The sequence below is a fragment of the Ochotona princeps genome, chromosome 20 (genome assembly GCF_030435755.1).
Source record: "Ochotona princeps isolate mOchPri1 chromosome 20, mOchPri1.hap1, whole genome shotgun sequence".
Classification (NCBI taxonomy): Eukaryota; Metazoa; Chordata; class Mammalia; order Lagomorpha; family Ochotonidae; genus Ochotona; species Ochotona princeps.
In genome coordinates this window covers 34,276,601-34,303,026 of record NC_080851.1, presented here as the reverse complement: position 1 = coordinate 34,303,026, position 26,426 = coordinate 34,276,601, and the positions used below count along the sequence as shown (strand labels likewise).

Below are 26,426 nucleotides of genomic sequence, written 5' to 3'. Positions count from 1 at the left end.
TTTATGAAAATGATTCCTTCTAAAGCTGCACCTATAGGATTGTGAGTGTGTGCATATGTGTGTAACTTAAAAAAACGACTTAAGAACAATGTCATTCTATGTAAAAGGTATTTTTAGTAAAATAATAAGTTGTAGATGATCCTACTAAAAATAATTGAAAAATCATAAAAGTCAACATTCCTGTTCTATTTGTTATCCTTTTTGTTTGCTTTTAAACTATGTAATAAAGAAGACAAGTGACAAATTGATGATTAATTTGTTTGGCAATGCCTACTTGACATCTATTTTTCATGCCATAGAAATGAGTCATGCAGAATTCAGACATTACAGGTTTAAACAAGTCATTATCTAATTAGCAGTTAGTATTCTGGCCATTAACTAAGTTGTGTAGTGTCTCAATAAAATGTAGACCAAACACCATATAGAGACTTGGCCTTTGAGGTGTAATGCTTAGTTGTATAAAGTATATTTGGCTTCATAAATATATATATATACACACATATATATATATATACACATATACATACATATGGATAGATACAATCTCTTTGAGAAGAGCTCAAAGGACATGACCATAAAATTACAGTTACTGGGTCCTATTTCATTTAAAACAAATTTTCAGTGGGATGATACTACAGTTTAGTAATAAAGACTGAGAATTTATGTGCTCCCCAACCACAACCTAGTTTACAGTTGGTTTATAGCTTCAGTTTGAACAACTTACTTTTTAATTACAATCAATTGTAACTAAGCTTATTTCCCTTACTGCTGTTTGATGCAGGGCATACTTATAGATGTTTGAGGAAATTTCTGCAGACTACCAGTCATTTTCGTAAGCTAAAATGGACAATATCTGCACTTGAAACAAATTATGGAGGGGTTGAATCGTACTACCAAGTTCCCCAGGAGTCTCCGGTCTTGCTGATTTTGTCACTTGAGGCCAGGGCTATTCAAGAATATTTAAAAGCAGTCAGGGTTTGCATGTTGTACCTTCTTATACTTTCCATGTTCAGTCACCAGGATCAGATGGGTGATTTTCCCAATATAGATGTGTGTTGACCTCACCTCTTTTCCAATGGGGGTTTTCTTTAGTGAATCACACACAAAATCGGAGCATGTTCACTTGTAAAATGTGTCAAAATAACTATTATGGAAAAAATACATATATTCAAAATACATATTTGAAAACTATAGGGCTGAGGTAGGCATTGTTTACATGACAAATCCCTCAATATCCTCCTTTACCTCAGATACAAGATGGAAACAATATGGACATAATAGTATTGCCCACTTCCCTATCCCCCTGAACCCTTTTTTTTTTCTTTCTTTTTCTTTCTTTAACTGTAATTAACTATGTAAAGATTGTCAACAACAACACAATAAAATAGAATATATATATAAAAAAAAAAGAATCTACTTGGTTTTCCTTAAGCATCAAAGTTCTCCAAAATAATTACCCAATTTACAAGATTTTCCCCCAACACACGTTTTCTCTACGTGATCCTTTAAATACAAAGTCAGATAACCAGGACGGATCCTGCTTAAAGTAGCGATAGAAAGAACTTAAGAGGTTTACCCAAGAGGTGGGAATAAATTGAATCCCAACCCATTCTGTCAAGTGGGAATTGCATCTGAGTTCTGGCAGGAAAGCTGGTTTTCACAAGGGTCATTCATGTAGCCTTTTCTTTGAGAGAGCAGGGTGGAGAGCATGCTATTTTACGGGACACTCCACCTCAGCTATGTCCCTTTGATTAAATATGTAACCAGGTTCCCTTATCTTTACCGACTCACCAATCAGGTAATGGCAGATTTTTCTGATGCTTGGCAGAGGATTTGATTGAGAAGGGTCCTAACTTCACTGTCAGCAGCATCTACTGGGCACAGTTCTTCATGGGAAATATTTAACTGGAAGTAGTTCTTCCCAACATTAAAAAAAAATGCTATTATTTTAGCACATTAGCCTCAGAGATGTAAATTTTCACTAAGGATGCATTAGAGAATCTGCCACAAACCAGTGATCAATTTTAAGATAAAGGAGAAATTTCACATGTTTAAGAACAAGTGGAAAAGTATTTGTAAGATATTGGTATATATGAACATTTGTGGTCAGCCTGAACCTGCTGGCATCTTGAAATACACCGCTAACTGCGTGTTTATTTCTTAGTTACACATGCAGCACCATGGGAATTTGGGCTTTTGCTGCTGTTGTTCGCAATATGGAGAAGTGTAGAAAAGTCACTTGCGTGTTTTTCTACATTTATGTTTCATCTGTTTTCTGTAATATCAGGAGTAGAGCAAGTGTTAAAGCTTTATCTTATGTGAAAGCTGGGTGCCTCGTGGATGTATTGTCACCACTGACACAGCTGTCAATCTTTAAATAATTATGCATCTCCAAATGTCAAACTGGAACATAAAAGGTTGTTTTTGCTCTTAGTTTTTCTTTTTGAACTGAAATTTTTAATACATAAAACGAACACTTGGACACTCTTCAAAATTTTGTAGCAATATACCAGAGTAGTTTAAAAGTTCACCAAAGTGGGAATGAAAAACAAACCTGTTTCCACGCAAAAAGTTCAAATGTTCATAATTGATTTTAAAATCTCAATACGTGGCCACAAACCACTCTTGAAAAGCCATTTTCTGCAGTTGTGATATTAGAAATAGAAAACAATAGTTTCTAGAAAGTGTTAGCTAATTTTTTAAAAATAGCACTATACCACAAAGACAGGTTTTACTGACATGATAAGAAAAAATGTTAAGGAGGCTGTAGCATCACTATGAAAATGAAATTAAATCTGGACATTTTATTGCAATTGCTGTACAAAGACCATTGCTTCAACAAGACTTTGTAATGAAATGTATCATGATATGATCTTTGTATAAATAAAACAATTCTAAATTCAAACATAGAAAATAAGCAAATGAAAGTGGAACACAATACAATAAAGAAAAACACTGCATCAAATAACAACCCTTAAAGGGGGCATAATTTAAAAAAAAAACCCACGTAGTTAATCTTGGTTCATTGAATTTAATACACTGCATCCCTTTTCTGAACAGGAGCTATAAATAATAGAATCAATAAATTTGTTTTCGACATGTCTTTTTTTTTACACTTAAGTTCCCATGCTAAGGAGATATTGTCCTTTTATACTTTATACATTTCAGATAGATTGGCTGTGGGTAAGAACAGAGATGTGGAAATATAAGAGAAGTAAGACATAGTTACTTAATGTCCTTGGCCTCACTAATCCATAAGAAGTAGCCCCTACCCTCACTCCCAGTATGCCTTCTCTTCTCTGGGAATCGGTTCTGTGTTTTTACAGTGAAAGTTGGCTTTCAAACTTCCCGATATGCTCTCTCAAGTGAGACCTACTAGGTTCTCCATCAAACTTCCAGGGTGTAAGGGTTGATGAACTCCTTTCTTTGTTACTAGTCCCCAGATCACTCTATGATATCCCGGAATTAACATAAAGAATATCAACTGAAAAGAAAAATCTGTCCCTTAGCAGTTCATTCTAGAATGGCCTTCCTGTCCCATCACTTCCATCTGACATAAGTTTGCCAGCCTGCTACATCTACCCACCAGCCTTCCTTCCTTTGGTTACTGGACAGCTCCTCAAACTGTGCACAACCACCTGGGAACTCATGTTCCATTCAGAGAATGAATCAGTTGGGTACACTTGGTGATTTTTTATTTCTCATCAGTCCCCTGAGACGCTGTGGGTTGCCTGCATTGACAAAGCCTTGGAAGAACCGTTTCTGCTACAATCTAACCTACTGATCTTCTATTCTTACTTCACACTGATTCCTTCTTGTTTCTAGTATCTTAATTTCTAACATTCATTATCACCACTTGCCTTTCTTCCTCCTGCTGAAGCACCAAACTAAAACACCTCCATTTAACATCTCTCCCTTTCACAGTTTTTTTATTTGATAAGTTTCTGTTTTAACTTTACAATAGCAGAACGTACAGGTGACATAGGAAGTAGGCACAGTCTAGGTGGCAGCAACTCTGCACCTGGGAAGTGTCCTAAGAGAAACTATCTGGCGTCCCTTGCCAGAGGTGAGGGAGATGATTTACTTGTAGATGCCTCTAACTCCACACGGCCTCCAGTTCAGTGAGAGTGTGGGCTCATTCTGCCACCAACCGAGCATCCAACAAATCCATCCATGACCCACATAAAACAGGCCAAGGCCGGCATTTTGCATTCCTCACTGTGGAAGAAGTTCTCAATAGCATTTGATGCTGTTAGCCACTCGGAGCATTTCTGCACATTGTCCCCTGTCACATAGAACCCTTTTATTTCCCTTGCGCTAATTCTAGGAACTCTTTTGTGAATCTGTTTTGCAGGACCTTCATTTCTGAGCAAGCTGATAGATGGGGCCAGGGGGAGGCAGGTCCGTGTGGTGATTGTCAATCTTTCAGAGATGAGCTCTAGTATTCTTTTCTAGCACATATTCGCATCCTGCATGACACCTTCATGCCTCCTCCTTTGTTTCAATGCAAGTGACTTCAGGTTTATTTCACCAATTTATATGTCTTCTTTGAGTTTGTTCCACGTCTTCTCTCAGATGTCTCAAGGGTCCCGCCAACAGTAGACACATGTCTAAATTAACAGTCCCTGTTCCACTAGACTCTACCATGATTACCCAACCAGTTGCACAGACCAGTAAGCTATTGTTCTTACATTCTTACAACACTCTTCTCCCTTGCTACTGAATGTCTACTGAGCCGATTACATCATCTCCACTCCGGTATCAACAACTGGGCTCTCCCAGTGGTTTCCTGTGGAGATCTCCATTCCACTTGTCCCCGTTTCAACTGCCCTGCACCCTGAAGACATGGCAACTTTTTGGAAAGACAATCTTGATAATCCCCACTGAACTCTGCTTATGTTGTAGTTCTTTTAATCCCCAACAGTGCCCAGGCAGGCTCCTTCCCTCCAAGAGCCATTGCCAACCTGGAATACCATTCTCCTAGGTAACCGTGTTCCTCTCAAGGATACAACCTCAACCACTGTTGTCTCAGGAAAGCTTTTTTTTTTTTTTTTTTTTGCCTCTGTGATTATATCAAAATCATCCACTAGAAGGTGACGTAGAATCGTGTACTTCATTATACCCATGATTCTTTCCCAAAAGGATGATACAGTTCGGGTTTTGTTTGTCTTCGTCTTCTCAGGACTGACTTGACTCCTGGCAATGAATGAGGAGATGGTCTCACAATGTCTCTTGAATTGAAACATAGGTACAGACAGCATCCAGGAAATCCTGGTTAACATGGCATTTGACCTGGGCACCAGCAGAGTTGGTGCAGAGACATGAATTAGGAATACCGTAAAGAAAAAAAATCCAATTGTATTTTCTGGAAGACCTTTATATTGTGACCGAGGGGTTTAATCTTATTCTCAGCTTGATCTCAAAGATGGATCTACAGAATGCTGGACAGAGTAGGGTTTCAGCTACAAAAAAAAAAAAAATGTTGAGTTCCATTTCCTGATTTTTGGATGAGCTGGATTTTAGGTGACCGATTCACTGATAGAAATATCCTGAAAAACACTTCACATACAGGCGTGGAGGGTGCATGAGGAATCATGCTGAGCGCCTCACCTCGGCTGGTAGCACTGAAGGAATCAGACATGTTGGGGCCATGTGTGTTTGCCCCTCATCCCCTATCTCCCAGCTCTTCTCTGTTCTCTCTCTTCTCCCATCCCTGCCACTTTCCTGGACTTTCACTTCATGATTGTGCCAGCTTCCTCTCTGCTTCTCCTCTCTCCTACTGCGCACCTTCCTTCCAGAAGTTTTCCCACACAAACTTTTCTGCTGTACCTCTTTCATCCAAATTGGATCTTCCACCAAAACATCATGATTTACTCCTGAAATTCCTGCACAGCCCCTTCGGTTTTCCTCTCCAAGACGACTTCCTACTCCTTTCTTATTCAAGCTCCCCTCCAGTACAACCCTAGTAGACCAGGAGCCAGCTCCAGTTCCCTTAAACCTGCAGCGTGCTCCTCCCTCCTCCAACTCTTATAACTGAGAGAAAAAAGCATTGTGTTGTAGCGTTCTGTATTTGTTCCTAGTGTAGAGGCTTTTTGGATTTTTTAATCAAGGCCACACCTATCCTCCAAATATGAACTCCGATGTGGCTTTAGGAACTCCTCCCGCAGGACAACTCTGTCCCTTGGGTATTTGCTAGCTTTCTGTAATAATTCTTAGCAGTAAGTTCGCTGACTCACTTTCTGTAACATAAGCGCGGTTAAACCTCTTGATTTGGCATCTCCTGAGGCAGCCTGGCTACAAAGGGCTGGCCTAGGCAGAATCCCAGGTCACACCTTTCTCCCAGGTGGAGAAAACACTGGAGCCCTTCCGGCCCTCCCCGGACCTCACCAAGATGGCTACCGGAGGGCGCCGGGACGACCGACGTCATCACGCGCCCGAGGAAGGGTGGGGCCCTCGAGGGACTCAGAGCGAGTGGGCGGAGCCCGCGGGACGGGGCGGGGCCTCGCGCGGGGCGGGGCGCGGAGGGGGCCGGGGGCGTTCTTGCATTGAGCCGGCGCGCGCGGCGGCGGGCGGCGGACGCCCAAGTCGGGGAGTGCTCGACGCCCGGTGCCCGTGTCCGTCCGGGACAGCCCGTTCCAAGCGCAGCGAAGCCGGTGGCCCCGGGAACGAGCGGGCGAGCGGGCGAGCGGGCGGGCGGCTGGCGCTCGAGCTCCGCGGGCGGGAAGCACCAGGACCGGGGAAGCCCCGGCAGGCGCGCGGCAGCGCCTTGCCTCACCTAAAGGGGGCCGCGGCGAGGGTCCCGGAGACCGCGGCGCCACCGGGCACGACGACCCCGGGCCAGGCTCCTGGGAGAGAAGGCGCAGGCCCCTCCTCCGCCGCCGGGCCGCCTCCCACCTCAACGGGGGCCGCCTTTGGAAGAGGCACCTGTGCGTCCCGGCGCGCGCGCCTGTGCGCTCCGTGTTCCTGCGGGGCGCGCCGGGGCAGCGCCCCTGGACGGGCGCAGGTGGGGCGTGCGCGCGCGGGGTTCCTCCAGAGCGCGACGTCCACTGCTGTCGCCGCCGGCGTCCCCGAGCTGCCACCAGGTCTCCAGGACCGTGCGGCCGGCGCTGGGGGAGGAGCGGCTGCGGACCGGGCACCATGAACAGCGGCGGCGCCAACATCACCTACGCCAGCCGCAAGCGGCGGAAGCCGGTGCAGAAAACGTGAGTGTCCCCGCCCCCAAAATCCCCGGGAACCCCACGGATTAGGCCCGCCGAACCCGGGAGTGGAGACCCGACTTGGATTTTTTTTTCCCCCCAATTCCTCAGCGCCCTGTTCTCCCTACTCCAGTCCCCGGTTGTGGAGGGTGCATTTTAAAACTAGATCCCTTCTCTCCCGCGCCTCGCTCTCTGCCATCCTCCTCACTCCCCGAGGGTCTCTGGGGCGCGCGAGCCCTCCGGCAGTGCCCTGCACGGGTGCTAAGTCGCTGACAGCCCTGAGCTAGCCCGCGGTGCCCGTGGCTTAGCGCTCCTAAGCCTGCCCTGAAATCCCCTTGCACGGTGCTGTGCGCCTGGCCTGGGCTGAGCTGAGCGCTGCCTTTCCTGGGATGCACGCTGGGGGCGAGCCGGCCCCAGGAGCTCCCTCAGCACGCTCCTGCCTCCCAGGAAAAGACTGAGTGCCCGCCTGCGAAGGTGTCGTTTTCGGTGTGTGACAGCTGGCGCCTCGTGCCACTCAGTCTTCGTGCTGATTTCATGAGGCGCCCGGGTGTCCGGCTGGGCCACCTGCGTGGGGCTGGTGTCAGGTGGCAGTTGCAGCGCGCAGGTCCGCTGCGGTGTCGGTGTTTCGGGCAGGGAGGGAGGGAGGGCGTTTAGAGTTTGTAAAGATTTGTTAAGAGAGAAGTTTGCATGCTTAGTAGCCACCCTTGATGCCTCCTCTCCCCTATGTGAGAGTGGTGCCAGTTCTGGCTGAGTGATCCCAAAGGCAGATTTCTGTTTGCTTTGGTGAGGAGGGTGGGGTGGAGAAGGCAGATTGTTCAAATGATTTTGAGGAAAACCAGAGACTCCTTGCTTGGGACAGATTTTGTTTTTTGAGTTGACGGTGTTCGCATTTATATTCTTGAGATTTGTACCAACAGTTTTTAGGAATGTGTATCAGAAAAAAAAAAAAAACCTTCACCGTCGCTATTGCAAACCAGGAGGTTATGTGATATTTCAAACCAGCTTTGGGTAGAAAAGTTTCATGGTTGTGCAGTTTTCATTTGCTTCAGAACCTCGGTATAATGCAGCCTTCTGGATCGGCATCGACAGAGACTCATCCTTACCTGAGCTCCGATCATGAGTTGCGCTGGTGGTGGTGCTGTGGGGCTCCCAGCAGCATGACCCAGTCCCCAGTGCTCTGCCCTGGCAGCTAGTTCTGACACTGGTTTACAATGCTTTTCGTTCTGTAGAGTGGGCTCTTGTAGAAAAACCTGTTTGCAGTTTATCCTGAATGGATACAATTGGGAGGCCTCCCAGATACCTGCTCTGTATGTTGGCCGATATAATACGCCTGGGTCACCAGTGTGGTGGGAGGTGGAGGTGGGAGGGTTGTGTGTGGCCACAGAATGTGAAGATCTGCCTTGTGAGGGTTTAAGGGAGCGGGTTTGAGTCCCTGTCCCACCGAGTGGCACTGATGCCTTTGTAAACTGGAGTCGCTGAGCTAGTTAGGCGCTCATTGGAAAGGTCAGCAGCTTTGGTTTCCAGGTAATATTTAATGAAAGGTCTTACATTTTGACACACTCTGCTTGTTTGTGCAAGCTGTCCCTTTGATTGCATTACCTTAACAAGACCTTTTAGTCTACTTCCTGAGGCTTCAGTGGGTCCTTGTGTTTAATAACCGATGACAGTGTAATGTAACGAACGTGCTCTGGGCTTTGTTTTATTTATTTAGATTAGACCTTTATCAGCTCGTTGCTGAACACTGTACATTGCTTCTAATGATCCGGATGCCTTAGGTGTCAGATTGCTGTGTAAGGAAGCCCTGGTGGCATCATTGACATTATGGATTGAAAGTGTTGCTATTCTTGATGGAGTGAGTATAGTCACGTTTATAATTTGGCTCATCGAAGTTCATTTTAGGAGTGTTGCCAGCAGAACAAGCATTAAGTTTAATGTGAGCTTCTAAATTAAAATACTAATTTGTAGCTAATGGATCCTACAGCATTGTCTGGTGAAAGTGCCTCTTGTTTGTGCTGAAGAGGCTGTCACACTCCTCAGGGGAGAGCCATTTATTTTACTTCCACAGAAAAATACACTAGCAGAAATGTAGAACTGTTAAAAAAAAAAAAGAACACCCTCACTAAGTAAATCCATAAAATGTTGGGATAAAGTAAAGGATGCAATTTTAATCTGAAACACTTTTGAAATCTGTAGTTGAATTCATAAAGCAAAATATACTCCCCCTAGTGGCCGGTCCCACATTGAGAAAGTATCTTTATTTGTAAGAAATCATTTTAAACGTGTTACGTTGAAGCCCAAGAGAGTAGGGAATGCGTGGCAGGCTCTCAGTATTTCCTTCCTCGGTGGAGATGTGGAACCGAGCAGCCTTGCAGTGGACGGGAGTTCCTGTACTGCACAGATGCCCTCAGGGACAGGTTCCGCTGCACCTTCCCCCAGCTTGTTGCGTCCTCCTCAGCAGTCCTGCTCAAAAAATAGAGCCAAGAGTTTTTATTGAAACCCTGCTCCTTTCCCTTTTTGAGACGGAAGCCTTTCCTTGTATTTCAGTCGTTTTATCTTGTGAAGATGGCTGAACATCTTAAAGAAGAAACTGAAATCTTTTTTTCTCTAAATGATAACAACTTTAGATATGGTTTCATTCTATTGATGTTTTATCAGTGCAGAAACACTTTTAATGGTGTCTCAGCAAAGCACTAGATGGTGGCAACTAGCAAGTGTTGAATAAATGGCATGTGCCCTGGACAGTGCAGTGTTGACAGTCAAGTTAGCCATCGGGGAGGGTCTGAACTGGAAGTGAATTCTGAACCTTACTTGATACTCTGTTAAAATGCATGCTGAGAAAAGATTTGACTTTATTAAGCATGCTAATATTAATGGGAAAGCTTTGTCTTTCCTGCTATTCTTGTTACATTGTATTCATTGTATTATAAACATCATTAACCTCAGTTATATAATATTGACTTACTGAGTGTTGCTGTGTTATATAATACACATTACATGTTTCCCAGAATCGTGGCATGGTGCTGTTTTTTTTTTTTCAAATAGGATCTAAAGGCAAGGGACAGGTCCTTTCTGTCACCCAATTGTCCCTCCTTGTTGTTGTAAACAGCTTTGTTGAGGTAGCATGTGCTTCGTGACTGTTGGCCATTTTTGCACGGTGCTTCTGGGACAGACAGTTCAAAGTGTTTAGTTACAAGTTACATTTAATGGCAGGAGGAGAAACAGGACATAAAAACAGAGAGCACAGGTCCCGCACTGGAAGGGGAGGTTGCATTTCCCGAGGAGGTAGATCTGAGCAAGTCTGTCCAAGACAGCGAGGTGGCATGGACCCACACCACCGCTCCTGCAGCCCCAACCCACAGAACTGAAGTGGTTTGGGACCAGCCAAGACTGCCACAGATTCACACGAAGTGGAAACACACTTGTGTTCTTAAAGTCTTTGAGCTAGGAATCTCACAGCGCCGTCGATTCTGCTGGGAAGCAGTCAGAGGCAGCCTCTGATTCTGTTCCCAGTTCCAGACACTGCCGAGATGTGCCACTTCCCGGGTGAGGCAGCCGGCGCGGCTCCTGCTTGTTCTCCTCTCGGTGAACAGTTAAAAACAAGGACACACGTCTTTACTGGCTGTGCCTTGAACTGATTTTCCTCATTGTGACCCTAACAGATTACTTCTTTCTGGATGCTTTGACACTGTCATGCACCCTGCTTGACTTACATCATGTTGTGATATTCTGCTAATACCCAAGAAAGGCAGCGGTGTGTGTGTGTATGTGTGTGTTAAGGAGCCTGGGGGTCACATGCCACATTGCTCACTCAGCTGGTCAGTGAAGGAGCTGAGCTGGACATTGGCTCACAGTTCCGTGTCCTTAGCAACTTGCCAGTAGCGTGCAGTGGTATGCACGTGTCCCCATGTCTTGGGGATTCGGCTGGGCCACTGTCTCTCCTCTGTGTGGTAGCTAAAATCAGTTATCTGCTTTTTTTAATATATGATTTCTACTTGTTCGTCTCACCGGTTGTATTTATTTCCATTTTACTCAGTTTCTGACTAGCTACCTGCCACCCTGTTGCCTTAAGCATTGCTTTTAATGACTGCATGATACCCTGAGGAGGCAGTGCTGGTATTTCCAGATTTCCAGTATTTAGCTGAAATTCCAGAGGACACCCCGAGGCACATATATATTTTATGAGGTTTTTTTTTTTTCTTGAAAAGTTCCCAGGATTGAAAACTTGGGCCAGAGAAGTATGTTTACTTTAAAGATTGAGCCAAATATTATACTCAGATAGTGTCAAACTGCTCTGGAAAAAAAAACACTCCTTTCATTGTCATTTTGTGAGTGTGTTTGCTCCCTTGCACTTTTGTTCATAGATGATGCTGATTTCATAGGCCGAAGTTTGGGTTGGTTAGTTGAGCTGGCGCTGCTGCGTTGGGAGTGGACTCGTGTTTAGCAGTAACGAACGTGTCGACTTTCAGATTTTCTGCCTGCAGTGTCTTTTACATGTCGATTTGTTTTGTCATCTAATTTTCCATCTTTTTTTTTAATGAATTGTCCTTTAAAAATACATCAATGTTAAGTAACACCTGAACATTAAAATTAAAATATGTACATGCAGATAGATAGTAATATCTGAAGGTTGGCATGTTAGGTTTATGTTTTGACATTATACTGTGGCAACTTGGATTTGAGTACTCATTTGTCTTTCCTTAACTTCTTTTGTCTTTCTAAAATCTCCCAGTATTATTTTTCTCACAACTTTGACTTAAACTCACTTGCAATATTACATTTTTTTTACTATGTGGATTTAACAAATTACTTGCAATGTTACTTTTTTTACTACATAAATATTGCTTACTGTCAGAATAAAATTATGTAATATCATGAAGTATGCTATTATCATTATTTTTCTACCTGTTTTTCACTTTTGTATTTATTTGCATCTTGGTTTAGCTGTCGCTTAGCTTTGTTGAAAACAGAATTGGTGTGTCAGTCCTTTGCTTTTTTCTGTTTGGGTGTGATTTTCTGGAGAATTTTCATTCTCACAGGATGAAAGCGAAAGGGCCTTGCCTGTTTTTAGACTGCAGTTAGATGTCACATCTCCAAAAAAAAAGTCTTACTTGGTACAGGATGAACAAGCTGGAACTGTCTTTTAGGTGTCTTCGTCACCGTGAGCTCTCCTGGCGCTGTGCGCATAGGAAGTACTTGAGATGTCCTGATTTACCATTGACTGCCATTTGAGATTGTTCCCATTCTTGGAGAGAAGTTACTCCTGGGCCTCCATGGGGAAATACCGGAGAGGAAAACTGTCCTTGCATAGAAGGGGCGGGGGAGATCATAGAAGCAATAGCAGTTTCTTGCTCCTGTCACTTTGCAAATTTTCAGTCTTCTAGAAAGTTTTGGACTGTTGATAGCGCAAGGTTTCCAGTTTGGTTAACAAACCGTGGCGAGTCAGGACCTTCAGAAATGCAGGGCCTAGCCGGGGACCAGGGGATCAGCAGAAAACTTCTGACTCACTCCAAGTGACCCCAGTAAGAAGCAGCACACACCACTGTTCTCAGCTAACAATGAAATTCCATTCAGCACACACTTTACTTTGGAGATTCAGAATTAATTTTCTGAGATAAGTATGCACTGAAACTAAAGGCAGGAAATGAAGACTGAACAGTGTTAAGAAAGAGCTGGGCTGTACTGGGCATGGTGGAATGGGAGAGGGGTATTGTGGAGGAATGTCACTACTTCAGACTTCCTCACCACTGAGTGCCATCTTAGCCGATATGGAGAGGAGAGAGTGCCCAGCGTTCCGAGACTATGCATGAAAGGACATTCCAGCACAAGGACTAGAACCAAGGATGATGAAGTTGTTAATAAGGAGACTAAAGGCAGCACGTTCAGTCATCAGAGGAAAAGCCAATTGAGCAAACTCAGAACTTCTTGAGAAAGGGAATCTCGTTTGCAAATGTCCTTTGATTTCACAGGAAGACTAACACTGCATTTTGATATCTTTTTGGTCTGATGATGAATGCATAGACATTTACAGATACATTATAATCCAATGGAGCTGATTTTAGCAATGTTGGTTCAAGCACTGTGGGCAGATGTTGAAGCTCACATCGTGGTGGATGTTAAAAAGGCTTTATTGCGAGTTCCATGGGAGTACAAGTGCCAGAGCTGAGCTCAGAGGCTCAGACGGAGCAGGGACAGCACAGTCAGGTGCGCATGGAGGATATGGCAGTCTATCGGAACCAGCAGAGGACACCTGGCACCACAACAGAGGACAGAACTAATCAATTAACTACCCCAGCCATGTTGACAGTGAAAAACTGGGCAAACAAGGACTCTAGGATGGACTATGTCAATTAGTGGGTTCTGCAGCAACTTCATCGTGCTTGGAATGGCAAGATTGGCACCAATTCAGAACTGTTGAACTATCAAAACCACTTGAGCAAGACCCTCAGAGCATACCCCACATTGGGGACTTGGGATGGGTGGGAGCTGGGTGGGGCTTCTCCCTTTATCTCCCCATTACACCAGATACAAAAAAAGAAGAAAATGTGGAAATAATAGTCTTACCCACTTTCCTGTAGCCCTTGAACTTTTTGCCTTAATTAACCATGTAAAGGTTCTCAAAAATAAAGAAAAAAAAGGCTTTATTGAAGTTAGCAGCCAGTTGGCACTGGACACTGCTGTACCCATTGCCACCTGAAGGTGTAGCTCACAGGGCTTCTCTCCCAGAAGCGTGGCGTGCAGTCAGCTGGAGGTGTGATTTCACAATTCTGACGCACAGGTTGGGACAGGACTTTTGAGGTTACGCTTTAAAAAAGAAGTTACCCTTTTGCCTGGTCACTGTCCCACAGTACCTCTTTTCTGGAGACTTTTGACCAGCAGAAATCCCAAGTCCAATCTTGGAGAAATGCTTTTCTCTAATTCCAGTGTTGCTTTTTATTTAGATGATGACTGGCAATGTACTCAAATGTGGATTTTCAGACAACTCAAAATGCAAGTATTAGCGTAACTCACATCAACTGTGAGCATTACTCTCCATTATTACTTAGGTTTACATCATTGACGTGTGAATATGGATGAATTGTGTTTGCAAAACAGTTGTGAAGAATGTGTCAGATGCATTGCTTTGACTTTAATGATCTGAGGGCAGAAAGGCACAGTGGGTGTGCATTGCTAAGTCCCCCAGGTGCTTCTCAGCCCTGCCCTTATTGAATTCCTCAGTGCAGGTGATTTTGTTCTATGACTTCAGAATCTCGTAACCTGCTTCTCATGCCCGTCCTGTCCTCCTTCCTGTGACAGCCATCTCTGCCTGTGCCTCTTCCACACCGTCCTGGAGGTTTGTCCTCCGGTCACCATTCCTCTTGTTGGCCCTGGCTTCCCTCCACACACAGAGTTAGGGGTTTGCTTTTGAGCCACAAATCCTCACTCATCATTTCCCTCCATTGCTTCCTGTGCCATTTCAGTTTGCTTCGGCACTGTTGGTCAGCTGCAGTCATGCACACCACACGTCTAGCCAGCACACACCCAGAGTCCGCCATGATGAAAATCATGGCAAACTGTTGGAGCTTCATTGAATTTTTTGAGACACAAACTCTGCAAGCTGATAGGTAGGTAGGGTGTCGAGTACCATGCCAGGGCACTACGGATGCAAAAATAGTTTTATCTACATAGGAATAAGAGTCACAGGAAAACAGGTGTACACAGTTGGGTTGCTTCACACTTGATGTATAGGAATTGCATCTCTTGTTAAGTGTTTCATAAGATGGATGATAACATGTTGGAGACATGGACAGCATTTCACTGTGCAAGAAAATGGTGTCAGAGCCTGGTGCAGGCTTGAGTACCAGGAAGAGCTGACCCAGTGGTGATGGCTCCTGAAGGCTGTCTTCCAATTCCTGTGCCTTCTTCAAGCCTGTCTGGCTTCAGTGATTAGGAACCATAATTGGAAAGCTGCCAAAAGTGCAGGAATCAGCTATACACACTTCTGAATTGATGCGGAGTTACTGCTGTAACTCTTTCAATGGAACTGTTGTGTAAGAGATTTGCATCAGATTTCAGTAGTCAAGTAAAACGGGCATAATTCCCATGCCGCTGGTGGTGGAGGCCAGGGTGAACTTCTCATCAGTGCCTTGCTTAGAGGCCAAGCAGGGAGATGATGCCAGCTATTGGTAATCGAAGTGATTTCTGAGCTTTGGGATGTAACAGACACTTACGTAAGGGACGCTTACGGTGGAAAATATGAAGACAGAGGCTACATGTGTAGATCCTGTGCCAGTCTACAGCTGTTGCATCAGAAGAGTGGCATAGTCAGGTATATGGTTTAGAAAAGAAGTTCCTGGTGGTAAGATTCTAACTTCAGCCAGCCCCACCCTGCTTTCTGTGTTCGCTGGCATCAAAGTCAGCTTGTTAGAACACAGAACTAATCCTCTCAGCCCCTGCTCAGCCCTCAAAGTGACTCCCAGGTACCACAGTCCAGTTCCCCACTGTTACTGTGAGGAGACGTTGGACCACATGTTGTCATCAGAATCACCTGTCTGGCTGCACGTCTTTAGTGCTGTCAGTACCAGCACCTCCATGGTTCCTTAGTTGCTCACCTTGCTGGATGTCTCTTAATGGTTCTCACCCGCGGAGAAGTTACATGTGTATCTATTTGTTTCTGTCTGTGCTCTAGCTGGAAGCCCCAGCAAACAGGAGTTGCTAGGCTAATTCAGCCGAGAGAGGCTGGTTGTCCCCAGCCATCTTCCCCCTCTGCCTCTGGGGCCCTGTGCTTCCCTCTTGCAGTGAGAGACCTCTCAGGAATTCTGCTCATCCTTCAGGACCCGTCACAGATGCCACCTTTTCTGGAAACATCTTCTCCAGATGGCTGTTCCTGGACCTTAGCCTCTGTTAACACCATTTGAATATTTAGTAAGATAAGGTTTTCTTGGGCTGTCCAGGATATGAACCATGGTTGGAGGTTTGTTAACTAGTGATTAACTAGGGAGGAGTTATGTAATGAAATAGGCAAGCCTTGTAAGTAAGGCTGAGATGTAAGTTGGTCAGTTGGAGGAATGCAGGAATTATATATGACTTGAATTTAATTCTTTTAAATGCAATGTGATTAAAGGGAAATAGCTAGGGAAACGGTCACCAATTTTTGTTAAATATGAAATTATGCACATAGTCTGGAGGAAGTATCTATTGTCAGCTTATTAACCTTTTTGATATAAATAACATTTGGTATAAATGACTATTTTTCTCTATTCTCTGTAATAGAGAAAAATTGAGGAGGGCTACAGAAATTACTCACTAGTGACAATGTGAAAAGTATGTTAGATTCCATATTTACTTTTCTTCATTCTTTCTCCACAAAAGAAGGCTGAAGTGAACTGTCTAGAAATCTTCTGATTGGATCCATTCATAGCACTGAACTCATTCCTGCCTTATAAGAGAACAGAATTTACATTTCAGTTGTTGATAAAGTGTTTTTGTTGTAAGATTGCTCTGTGATTCTAGCTACCGGGAGGCTGAGTCCCTAAACGCTTGGCTTGGCCGTCCGATGTTTTCTCTGTTCATCTTTTCACATGGATGTCTGATCTGTACTTCACTCTGTGATTCATTTTTGCTCTGAGATTCTGGCTAAGTCCTTTGCATTAAGGTGTTCAGCTTCTCATTTCTGAACTGATGTCTCACTCCTACACATTAGTATAGTTTTGTTTTAAAAAATCTTTCGTTAAGACAGAGAGACTGAGTAACACAGACAGACATTCCATCCACTGATTCACTCGCTGTGCCAAAGGCTCGAGTTAGGAACTGAGTCTGTGTCTCCCATGAGAGTGGCAGGAACCCCAGGACTGGAGCCATCCTCTGCTGTATACACCACCAGGAAGCTGGAAGCAGAGGAGGACTTGAACCCAGCACTCCAGCTTTGTTTGCAGGTCTCCCACCCCGTGGTGTTTTACCTGCTGCCCCCATACCCTTGCTCGCTTTTCTCTGATGAAAATCATGGCAAGTTGGGGTGGGGGGGGGCTTCATTGAACTTTCTGATTGAGAGACAGACTGTGAAAGCTAAGAATGACGTAGACTTGCTGCCCCGTCAAAGCAAAAGCTGACAATAATCACAGTGAATCTCTAATGTTTGTTAATACATAAGCAGCAAAAGCTAACCCGAATAACGCCAGTGTGCTTTTTGTGGAAGATAGGAAAGGAGGCATGGTTTTCACATAATTCATTATTTATTTCATATTACTTCTCCCTACAATGACTAACCGTGTTTGAAAGGGAAAACATCCTAGTAGGCTCGTTACCACGAACATGTGAAGCTATAAGTGGGATTTACTGTTTTCCTATGATGACTTCCTAAGCTTTATAGTAAGGCACGTGGAGAATTTTACACTTTGTTTTTCTTAAGATATGAAAGGAAAATTGGGGGAAGATTTTTGTAAACTTGAAATAGACTTTAGAAGTTTGTTGACTTAGAGAAATATGTGAGAAAATATTCTCATGTAGCAGCAACTTACCCTTCCTATATTTAAAAAGGATTTTTATGCTATTATTTTTTCAGAGTAAAACTGATTCCGGCTGAAGGAATCAAGTCGAATCCTTCCAAGAGACACAGAGACCGGCTGAACACGGAGTTGGACCGCTTAGCTAGCCTGCTGCCTTTCCCACAAGATGTTATCAGCAAGCTGGACAAACTCTCTGTGCTGAGGCTCAGCGTCAGCTACCTGAGGGCCAAGAGCTTCTTTGATGGTAAGTTACAAGTTTACATTTTTCTACAATAATTCGGAAAATACTTATATTAAATCTGGCTGCTTCTGTGTTGAACAAAACGGGCCACAAGTGACATCTTTTGCCTGTTGCTAAGTAATGAAGCTGAAGTAGCCATGCCACTGTACGTGATTCCGGAACCACCCTTCCGGTTTTTCGTCAAGCAGGTGCAGCCCCTTATGCGGTATATGATCTAATTTTTGAGAATCATATATGCTGAAGTTATACTCAAATGAAGTATGTGCAATTTTAAAATCCTTCCCTTCTCCCTTCCATTCCGGCTTTTTATAAGTCTTTTAACAGGCAAGGATAAAATTTCTTAGTGCTGTGATTACCAATTTTTTTTTTCAGATTAATACTGCTTGTAGTTGTTTTTTAAAGTTTATATTTAGTTGTGGTCCTTTATCTTAACTGTTTGCTGCAGGAACATGAGCTGGCTAGGTAGTTGGTGTTTGTTACCCCTCGTAATACAGAATGTTACCATCATAAATATTTTAGGTGGAAGTTTTGCTTAAAATTAATGTTTCAGTGTGTTTGCAGCATGTGAAGTATTCCTTGAGTTCTCTTGGATTAGGTTGTTTAATTCTTTCAAAATGTCCTGTTGTTTCGTACACCTTAATACGAGGGCTCATTTGAGTAGCCTGTAATAATACTTGTCAGACTTTAACATGCACTCTAGTCACAGACACGGATCTGGTTAAGATGCAGATTGGTGGGCCCAGCACGGTAGCCTAGCGGGCCAAATCCTCGCCTTGCACACCCCAGGATCCCATGTGGGCACCGGTTCTAATCCCAGCAGCCCCGCTTCCCATCCAGCTCCCTGCTTGTGGCCTGGGAAAGCAGTCAAGGAAGGTCCAAAACCTTGGGACCCTGCACCCGCGTGGGAGACCCAGAAGAGGCTCTGGGCTCCTGACTTGAGATCGGCTCAGCTCCAGCCATTATGGCCACTTGGGGAGTGAATAAATGGACGGATGATCTTCCTCTCTGTCTTTCCTCCTCTCTGTAAATCTGACTTTCCCTTTGAAATGTGAAAAAAAACAAATGTTAAAAAATAAAAAGATGCAGATTGATGCTCGGGAGGCTCAGGTGTGACTTAAGGGTTTGCACATTTCTAACCAGCCCTCAGCTGGTGTTGATGCTGCTGGTTTAGTTCACCAGGAAGTTTCACACTTATCAGTTTACCTACAGATAATCGAGCTATAGTTTATGTTCAGAATATTATAAAGCCATTAGTTCTCCTTTGGGTTCATGGTGACCTGTGTTGGTGTCTTTATTCTGAGCGTCTGTTTATTTTTCTGCTTACATAGACTTGCTGTGCACAACAGTTAGGTAGCTTAGTATTTACGGTCTAAGGAATAGACACCGACTTAAGGGCAGTACCTTCAGAGAAATGTCCGTATCTACAGGTTTCGTAGCAGGCCCCTTGGTTTCAGTTCCCTCTCCCCGTGTGTGTGTGTGTGTGTGTGTGTGTGTTTTCCATTTGATCCTGCAGGTGTATCACACATTATTCCTTTGGAGTGCCTATAACTCTATGTGGTCATTTTTGTTAGATCTGAAACCAGAACCCAGATTTCCAGATTGCTGACACAGGTGTTAATTTTTTTCTGACCATTTCTCAGGCACTTCTCTATTTTTTTGCAATCAGAAAAGAGGGTTAAGCTCTGAGGATTTCTCTGAGAATTGAGGTCCTCAGAGGCGTAGTTCCCAGGCAGGCAGCATTATCCGGGAAGCTGTGAACAGTGCGGATTCTTGAGCCCCTCGCCTCCCCGAGGAATCCTAATATCTGGTGCTGGGACCAGATGCCTGTGGCAGTTTGCAAGCCACCACTGTAGGTTGTTGCTTCTGGCTCCATGGAGAGCTCCCCTGATTCTCTGTGTTTATTCACATGCTTTGTCCCCCGAGTTGTCCCTGACAAATGAGATGAGGTCTCCGCCCTGAACGAGTTTATGCACTGGAAGCCAGGGAGGCATTACTCCTTGACTTTGTAAAAATTTATTGGCTTGAGTCATTCTGTATTTCCATTTCCTGCTCCTCTCTGTGCTGTTGAAAAGGGAGGAAACCATGTACAAGTTGTCCCTTGTTTAGATTTGATTCTACTTGCAGGTAGCCAGAGTAACATGGTTAGTACCCTCTGAAGCAGAAACACTTGTATATGCATTTAATATATGCATTATATTGTGTGTACACACACGTGCACACATGATTAGACATGTGACCTTGTCTGACCCCTCAAGTAAAAGATTCTAAAGGCTCTTTGGTAAAGAATGCGGTAGTTTAAGGGGCTCATCGAGGAGTTAACAATACTGGTTACAAAGCTGACTCTCCATAATGAGCTTATTCCTCTTTTATTCTGGCCCAGTGTATTTCACAGTAGAATTTTATTACCTACATGTATCATTCCTTCATCAATTATATTGTCTGTAATTCTGGATCCTTTACATTACTGGTTTTCAAACATCATTGCATGTAAGAATTACATGTGGTGATTTAGTAGATTCTGGGTAAACCCAGTGAATCAGTATTTTAACAAGTGCATCACACAGTGTGACACTGAGACTATACATGGCCTTGAGTATGCCCTGAGCAATTTGTCTGGTTGTTTTGTTTGGTTTTTAGTGCTTTGTTTAAACTTAAAAGAAGAAAAAAAATCCAAGTATATGCAATTTTGGGAAAAATATAAATGTACTTGTGTGTGTTAGTGGTGTGGATGCATCTTCAGAAGACAACATAGAGTAAGGTGGAAGGGAGGGAAATAATTAGTAACAAGCCAGACAGATCCCCACACTGCCCTGCATTTCCAGTGGTCTGGGAAGGCAGTGCAATACCAGAGAAAGAGATCTGGAGGGTCACCCGTACACCTGAACTGAGCGACAATTCAGTGAGGCCACGGTGTGCCCTGGCTGCAGTTAGACCTGCTTTGCCACCACTAGGGAAACAGTGTAGTGAAGGGAAGGGAAGCTCCGAGTGAATAACAGGATGCAAACAGGGGGTGTGTAAATTCCTGCGGAAAGAACAATATAAACGAGTAATCATACAATCTTGCTCGAAAGGAAACTCAAGTTTTACTATAACAATAGATATTTTTCCAAGAAAATACGTCTATTTATTGCAAGTTTAAATAATCCAACTTGGATGGGCCATCTTATACATCAGAGCCATGACTACACTGCCCTTGCTCATTGCAAAGCAACACCTAGCTTAAGTACAACATTAATACGCATCCATTCCTAGTTGATTTAAGTGTTCTGAAATACAGCTTTTCAGTATTTCAACAATGAAGTTTGAAGTAGTTTCTTTGATTGATGTTATTTGAGTACTGGACTCAAATACCACATCATCTCAGCCTTGGAAAATATATACACACACAATTTAAGCAGTAGTTATGATCAGTAGCAGTTTGATAACACACCGGGATTTGGGTAGCTACAACCTGAGCTTTGAAATGTGTTGATATTAAGGAAGGGGATTGTTTCCTTCCGTGTTGTCTCATACAGTTGTCCTAAAGTTGGCACTGGGTTTGTTGTCCAACCTGATCAGTGTGGTAATGTTAATCACACTAGTAATAATGCCATATATTGAATTGCTTGAATTAGATTTCCTTATTACCTCTTGAGACATTCGACCTCATGTAAGTTTCAAATTTATTCTGATCGTTGATAGTGAATCCCAACCTTTAAATTTTAGAGAAGAGAACTAAAAATTTGAGCATAAGTAATCCAGACTTTTTTCTGTTTAGATATGTGATACTAATAAAATGAAAAGGCAGACAGGTTTTTGTTTTGTTTTGTCTTTAGGTGATAGTAAAAGGGGATTATGTAGCATTTATTCCTTAAATAAAATATGCATGGTAAACATTGCACTGTTTAAAATACAATCAACAACTGTGAAATATTTTATCTCCTCTTTTATATTTGAGTCATTTGTTATTCATTGTGTCAACTTTATAAATTTAATTTGTGGAAAATAAGTATCAGAAACAAGAAAAGGATGAATTTTTGCTCTGAGTTGCCAGGCAGCCTGTCAGAACTGAGTTAGGAACCCGAGTTTCTGATTCCAAAATCCACACTGGCAGCGGTCCAAGGGAGTAGTAGGTTTCTGGTTATTTTCAAAACCAGATAATGGGGAAAATCTGAGTCTTGTTTTACTGTTTTATAAAATATGGGGTTATTTACATGTTAGGATATTTTAAGTTTACTAAGTCTGAAAGTGCTGTGTGAAGAGAATGTTATCACAGTAGCTGTTGTGAGCTAACATGCATTAGATGTCAAGTCAGCTATGATGTTGGATAATCAACAAACAACAGTTATTTGATGTGAAGTTGGTTGCCATGGTGTTTGTCATGGATCCTAGTTGACTTTTCTAGAGCCCTTCTCATGGTCTTTCTTTGGCAGGTGCTTGCATAATTCCCCCCTAGCCCTTTAGGTTTGCAGAAGAGAGCTGCTGTTGTCTGTGCACCTGCAGCTGTACACGCTTCCGGATGGCAGTCTGGCTTGGGTATTTCTTTCAAGCACAATGTTAGTGTTATTTAGAATTTGTTTTCTTTTTATTTGAGATACAGAAAAAAGAGACAGAAAGTAGACAGATTTTCTATCTGTTGGTTCACTTTCCAGCTGCCTCCATCAGTCAGGACTGGGCCAGGAGACACTACCTGGGTCGTGAGCCATAACTTGCTGTCTTTCAGGAAGTGCAATAGCAGGAAGCTGACATCGAAAGTAGAGCCGAGACCCAAACCAGACTCACCCACCTGGAATATGAGCATCTCAAGCCATGTTGTAATCACAACAACAAAGCCCACCTCAAAAGTATGATTCTCAGAAAGTAACACTGTATGCGTGTATATATGCCAGGAGGAAACTTGAACAAGTAGTTAAGAATGAATTAAATGATGAAGCACTTCTAAGGGTTGAAAGTTCATGAACATTGATGTGTTTGTACATCTGCTTTATCATTTGAGGGAATGCTAGTTTCCTCTGCTTTGCTGCGGTGTTTAAATTATTCAATGTCAAGTAAATTACCAGTTTTAGTATCAAGATATCATAGAAAATGTCACTAATTTTGGAAATATCTTTTAGCACATTAAAAATAATCCCATTAAGTGGCTATTGGGCTTCATTTACCCATAACACTATCTGTCTTAAATGTTTTTGATCTAGTGGTAGGTCGTGTTTTGACTTTGAGGTGAAAATTTGCTAACAATCTTTTTTGGCTTTTTGCTGACATATGTATGGGAAGAGAACAAGCAGATGCAAGATACCTGTCAGAGGAAGATGTCTCTGCCCCTCCCTTTCTCTCTAACTCTGCCTCCCAAATAAACAGAAGAAATATATTTAAAAATTAAATGTAACAATTTACTTTCCCTATGATTTCCTTTCATCAGAAGTGGTACATCCTGTTCCCAGGGTTAGGGTTGTGTTTAGGGTTAGAATTCAGAGGAAAGTGACATCGCTAGTTTTGGTGAGCCTATAGACAGTGGGCATGCGTGCTGTTCCCTCTGGATGCTCAGAGAATTTTGTGTGACTGTCCCGTGTTCCACATGTGCTTCAGCTTTTGTCCTTGTAAAACTGTTACTAGGATTGTTGTTTCCTCAGGGGTTTCTAGAAGTGTGATGTTTAACCCTGGAGCAGATGAGGGAGACAGAGAACATTTCTAGGTCTTCTTATAATCCTGGTATTTGGAGTCACTGGCTTGCAGAGTGGCCCTGGTGCCAGCCCTCGCTGGGGACTTGTGAGCGGTGCAGACTGTGGGGTCCCGTCGCACACATGCAGCGTGAGGACGTGAAGTGTTACGGCACGCTCGGCCTTCCAGGTGACTCTGCTGTCCCCGAGGGTCCAGGAGTCCCCGCTCTCCTTACTATCTGCCATCAGAGTACAGTGTGAATTCCACTCGCAGGTCTATGTGAAAAGCTAAACGCAGATCAGTTCTCGTGGAAGAGGTAAATTAAACTGCTCTGGTTGGCTCAGTTAATGCAGAAATGTTATGAACCGGCACAGAGCACTTGGATGTAACAGTAACCACAAGAATGTTCGGTAACATCTTTGGAAGTCAGTTTCCACTTGAGAGTAGAAATAGCACCCACTTCTCAGGACTTTTTCTCCTTGTAAATTTATTTTGCATTGCTGTGAAAACTGTAACCATTCCTCACCCTTGTATGTGCCAGGATCTCATATGGGCACAGGTTTGTGTCCCAGCTGCTCCACTTCCCATCCAGCTCCCTGTGTGTGGCTTGGGAAAGCAGTCGAGGACGGCCCAAAGCCTTGGGTTCCTCACCCAAGTGGGAGACCTGGAAGAGGCTCCTGGCTCCAAGTTCGGATCGGCTCAGCTCCAGCTATTGTGGCCGCTTGGAGAGTGAATCAGCAGACAGAAGCTCTTTCTGTCTCTGCTTCTCTCTGTAAATTTGCCTTCCCCCCCCAAAAAAAAATAATAATAAATCCAGAAAAAGTAACCACTTTTTTCTTAACCTTATGGTCATGCATGTGTAAAGTAACATTCACATTTTACAAGATCAAATCTGCCTTACTTTTGTATCAGTGATTGGAAGTTTACAGACAGATAAGTAGAGGCATGATCTGCACCATCAGAAGCTACTACACTGTACGGACCTCAGCTCTGTCTCCTGGCAATGAAGATACAATGCACTTAATGCCGGTTTCTTCTCTCCTCAAAAGGAGAATGAACACTTGATTCACAGAAGGAAAAATGCATTGAAGTGAAATGAGTTTTAATCCTTGGTGTGCTTAATGTTATTTGGAAGTTATTTGTAAATACCAGCCTAAATTCAACCAGGGATATTTTCTTTACATTTAGGATATACTATACTATTTTCACCCTCTTTAATTGATAAAATTTTCTGTGGTTAGTTGGATGTTCTAAGTCTTAGCTCTCTGTCTTTCATGCTTATGTCAGTGTGGGAGTGGAATTTATCTTTCCTTGCCAAAGTAATAAAGGGGATGATAAATATTATTGTAAAATCAATTGAATTTATGGCAACGATTAGGGATTTAGAAAGCATATGTTCCTCTCTGGCAGGAGTCATCTTGTCATTTTCCTGTTTAAGTGCAACTTATAACAAAGTGCAAAATAAACTTTATCACCATTTTTTTCTGCATACATTTTTCATGTTGAATAATTTAAAGTTTGCTTTTCTGAAGAGGAAACATTTGGCATGTCGGAAGAAATAGACATCTGAGCTTGGATACATGGAGCAGGAGAGTTGCCCATTAGCAAGCAGGAGTATACTTAAATGCAGGTGGGAACAAGGCTGGAATCTAGAATATGACATATTTACATTCTAAACCCCACCAATGATCAGATTAACTAGGTTATTTTGTGGGCCTGTTTTATGTGTTTCTCCATGAGGGGAAAATGGAAGCATATTAATGGTTTACTGTTTTGCTCATACAATAAATGTTCAAAGGCTTTGGGAGATGGGGTGAACGGGCTGGTGGGGAGACTGTCACATAGCCCCCGTCAGAATCGGGGTGACTTATTTCCAGAGATCTGCTGTTTCTCTGCATTGTTGTACATGTAATTCCTGAATGTAATGTCTTAAGTGTCCCAGACAGCTGAGGATGCAGTAATTTAGGGCTAAGTCCTCTCCGTTCTGTGTGCTGTAGTTCTAACAGTCCCATTAGGGACCGATGTTCCTATTTAAGGTGGGAAGACTCGGTAACTCCCTCTTTGCACCTTCTCCCAGCTTGCTGTGATGGTTTGAGGGTGCGCTTATTGTCTTTGCCCCTGACTCAGTGACTGGTTCCAGCCTCTCAGGTTCTCTGTATGGCGTTTGCCCTCACTTGGAGATGAGGAAACTGGAGATTAAGCAGATTAAGCCAGAAACAGAAAATTGAGTACTGTGTGTTCTTCTTTATGTATTAATTTTAAAAAAATGAATCTTTTGAACCTGGACTAGGTTAGATAACAAGCCCCAAAGCAGATAGAGGTAACCAGTTCTGGTGTTGACCAGAGTTCACAGTCACATGTTCTACTCCGTGTGAAAAGCAGACCGAGAGGAGCTGCGGGGCACCGAGTGCGGGCAGAGGGTGAGGAAGTGCTAGCTGTGCTCATCACCTAGTGTGGTCACGTTGTGTTGTGTTCACGCGTGCTGAATGTTGCACCGCACTGCATCAAGCTGTACTAGCGAGACATGTTGAGCAGTTTTTAAGAAGGGAAGGAAGGAAGGAAGGAAGGAAGAAGCAGCTATACAGAATAGAAGTGGGAAGAAAGGCCATTCTGTCTGCTGCCCCTCAGTGAGAAAGCGTTAGGTGTTTCCTCTGCTTGTGATTGAACGTTGCATCCATCTACCTCAAATCCTTTTTTTTTTCCTTGGCCTGAGGAAGTCTGTTCTCTGGCCTTTTGCAATTATCCTATTGAGAGGCGGGGCTTCTGGCCTCCTCTTCAGAGAAACACCTTTCCCCATCACCAGCAGCAAGGGCTTGGCTTCAAGTTCTGACATGACGCATGCTCTGAAGATTTACCACAAGATACACTGCA

General features: G+C 43.4%; 1 protein-coding gene across 1 annotated transcript in view; it reads left to right on the top strand.

The window, feature by feature from the left end:
- Positions 1 to 7,012: 7,012 nt before the first annotated feature.
- Positions 7,013 to 26,426, top strand: part of AHR (aryl hydrocarbon receptor) — a 41,664-nt gene continuing 22,250 nt past the window's right edge. The window contains exons 1-2 of the mRNA XM_058677981.1: positions 7,013 to 7,202; positions 17,734 to 17,921. Coding sequence (XP_058533964.1) covers positions 7,138 to 7,202; positions 17,734 to 17,921 — 253 coding nt within the window. The 5' untranslated portion in view covers positions 7,013 to 7,137. The remainder of the gene's footprint in view (positions 7,203 to 17,733; positions 17,922 to 26,426) is intronic.